The 3,418-nt window shown below is 41.0% G+C and overlaps 1 protein-coding gene across 1 annotated transcript; it reads right to left on the reverse strand.

Annotated features, from left to right (window-relative positions):
- Positions 1-788: 788 nt before the first annotated feature.
- On the reverse strand, positions 789-1,796 carry LOC149193269 (uncharacterized). Its single transcript, XM_089407267.1, has one exon. The coding sequence runs from the start codon at positions 1,794-1,796 to the stop codon at positions 789-791; it is 1,008 nt and encodes a 335-aa protein (XP_089263393.1).
- Between the last annotated feature and the right edge of the window lie 1,622 nt (positions 1,797-3,418).

The raw sequence follows: 3,418 nt of genomic DNA on the forward strand, positions 1-3,418 counted from the left end.
ATCTAAGGATATCCTTACCTTCTCGAACCTTGATTTTCCTTGATTCTATTTCTCTGTCATACATTTGCCCAGCCTCCTGACCTGTGGAATCAGCCCATTCATCCGGTCTTTTCCAAGCTCGCCATATATCATTTAATTCGGCTCTTTTCCAATAATCTCTTACATATTTCATTCCCGCTCTTTGCGCTGTTTCTTTAACTTCCTGAAGAGTTTGTATCCTATCCAAAATGCCCCGCTGTTGCCAACTTTCCTCCCAAAATCTTGCTGAGTTTCCTTCACGGATTTCCCAGAAGGCAAAGTTCCTAACTATATCCCTATTTCTGCTTGCAAAATCCCAAATCTGTGAACCTCTTGGTGTTTCCTCTATTCTTAAGCGTCCTTCAGTAGTTTCGGGCATGCCATATTTTTGGGACCATATCCTTTTCCATACATCAGTTCCTCCCTGGACCCATCTCCACCATAATTTTGCCCCTAGAATCTTGTTTACAATTTCAGGGTCTCTTACTCCCAGGCCTCCTTCCTCTTTCCTCATAATTACATTCTTCCATGAAACCAGAGTCCATTTCTTCTGCTGCTTGGGACCTCCCCATAAAAAATTTCCAAGGATTTCTCGCATTTTGGAAAAAACTCCTTTGGGAGCAGCCATAATAGACAGATGGTATATGGGGATAGATAATAGGACCGATTTTAATAAGACAATTCTACTTGCTATATTCAACAATCTGAATGACCAACTGTCTAATCTTTTCCTGATTCGTTCCAACAGACTTTGCCAGTTTTTAATCCGATTAGGGTTTATATCCAATTGGATACCCATTTGATCCTTCCCTTAACCATTTGATCCTTGATTTTTGTCGCCACAAAATCTCCTCTTGCTTTCTTCGCTCTTCCAACTGACTTATTATTCTGCCTTCCTCCCTACTCGATTCGTCATCCCTACCTTCCAGAATGATCTTTTGCTGTATGTCCTCCATTTCTTTTTCTAATTTCTGCTTTGCTTCCATAATATTCCCGAATTCTTTCTTATTCCACTCTTTTATTCTCTTTTTAATTTCCTTGAGCTTCAATTGTAGAGTATGCATTTTCCCCTTACCCCTGATTGTGCTCTGATTCCACCAATCCTCCACTTTCCTGATGAATTGTGGGTCTCTAAGCCAGAACGATTCAAATCGGAAAGGCTTCTTCCCCTTAACCTTCTTAATATCAATATCTAATCGTATTGGCCAATGATCTGAACCCAGACTAGGCAAAATTTTAGCTTCAATAAACACATCTCGATTCAAAATTTCCTCTGACAGTAAGAATCTATCCAATCTAGAAGCGATTTGATGTTGTCCTCCTCTTCGATTGTTCCAGGTATGCACGCCATTATCTGTATTAATATCGACTAACCTCAGGTCCCTAATCATGTCATTGAACTCCTCCATATTCTGGTCCTCTCTCCTTATTCCCCCTCTCTTCTCTCGTAGGTCTCTTATCATATTGAAATCCCCTCCAATTATCCACGGGATATTCGGAATTAAGCTTCTCATAGTATGGATATTTTTTAAGAAGTCATGCCTTTCCCTATGATTGTGAGGTCCGTATACGCCAGTGATAAGAATGCTTTCCCCCATTCCCACTAATCTAAACAGCCCTGAAAGTATTCTAGGTAAACTATACCAGTGTTCAAAAATTACCTCTTCCGGGTTCCACAAAATGGCTACGCCTCCTGTTGTTGCATCTGCATCCAACGCCATAACCTCATATCCAATTTTCAAATGTTTAATAGTACCTGCCAACTGCTGACTTTCCATTTTCGTTTCCTGAATGATCATTATGCTTGGTCTATCCTTCATAACTCTTTCTTTCAAATATCTCTGTTTCCCTTTACTATTTAATCCCCTGATATTCCAACTTGTAACAATCATTTAAAACTTTTTAGAGGTTTGTTGAAATACCTCTGACAGAGGTATCACCCTTCCTCAATTTACTAAAGTCTCACCCACTGCTTGGATTGATTCATTCAAAGTTCTTCTCCCTTTTTTCCTTCCACTTTTTCCTTGTCCATCCCCTTCCGAACATTGGGACTCCTGGTTTCCTGCTTGATCAATCCTGTTTTCTATCAATCCTCCTTTCTTCTCTTTATATCTTTGAAAGGTTTCTTTATACAACTGTTTCTCTTTCTCCGGGATGAATCTTTCATCTAATTTTTTCCATTCATTAAGTAATTTTTTCATTATCTTTTCTTCATCTGCACCCACTTCCTTTATATTCTCCGTAACTATCATTGATTGTTCTTCTACATTCTCCTTCCTCTCACCCAATTCTCCTTCCAGCTCTCTACTTGGACTCATGCTTTTCCGTTTTCCATCCTTAATGATTTCCATTGGAGTTATCTCAGTAACCTTCTTTACCTGTTTTTCCCCCTCCAGCTCCTCTTCTTTCTCTTGAAGGATATTGAACTTATTTCGACTCTCAATTGATGAAGTGGTCGCCTTGAATTGGGATTTTGATGTTCCCGGAACTTGCTTCCTTTTCCCCTGTACCTCTCTAAATTCATTTTCCTCCCCTTCCAAGCCCTCTGCTCGCCTTGTTTCCTCCCTGCTGTCCTTTTCTGCCGCTACTGATCGATTTTGTGGGCATTCCTTGGCAAGGTGTCCGTAGACATGGCATCTTCTACACCTGAACGGTATATGTTCGTAATCTATGGGCTGCTGCCATATTTCATCCTGATATTCTAGCTCAATTGATTCCGGTAAAGGGTCTGCGATATTCATATATACACAAATTCTAGCATATGAAGTATATTTTCCTCTTTTCGTCGATTCTGCCACCTTGACAAAAGTACCAATCGAATTTCCTATTCCTTCCAATATTTCAGGATCCCAGAATTCATCCGGTAACCCAAATAATCTGACTCATATTGGGGCTGCCATAATTTTCTCCTCATCAGGATTGTATCTATCTTCCCAATATCTTGTGAACAAACCCGCATTATTCATGAAGTGCGGTCCCTCCTCAAAAACCCTTTCCTTATCTGCGAGGTTTGCGAAGATGACTGTAAAGAAGCCCTTAGCCCCCAATTTGAGATCTATATGCCCTTTTGGTCGCCATCTCTGCTGAATCCATCTCGTGAGGTCCCTTTCAGATGGCCAGTAGCCGATAAATTTGCAGATTAAAGCGTGATCTCTCATATAGCAGCGGTAATTCTCTAATTTGTTATTTGGAATCACATACCTCGGTTTTTTCTGTGCCCTAGGGAGGCATCTGTTTACCATTCTGGCTTGCCATTTATTCCCCAAGACTGGAGGTTCCCTGCTCATTTCCGATCTTCCCCTTTGCCCTTCTTCGGTCCCTGCGTTACCTAACATAACAGTTCTGTAGGAGGGGATCTCTCCCCCCCCTGGCTTTCCTCCATTGGTTCTCTCAGGCCGTC

This window comes from Pinus tabuliformis, chromosome 2_2 (assembly GCF_031772625.1).
Source record: "Pinus tabuliformis cultivar Carrire ecotype Pingquan chromosome 2_2, CPIR1, whole genome shotgun sequence".
NCBI classification, from domain to species: Eukaryota; Viridiplantae; Streptophyta; class Pinopsida; order Pinales; family Pinaceae; genus Pinus; species Pinus tabuliformis.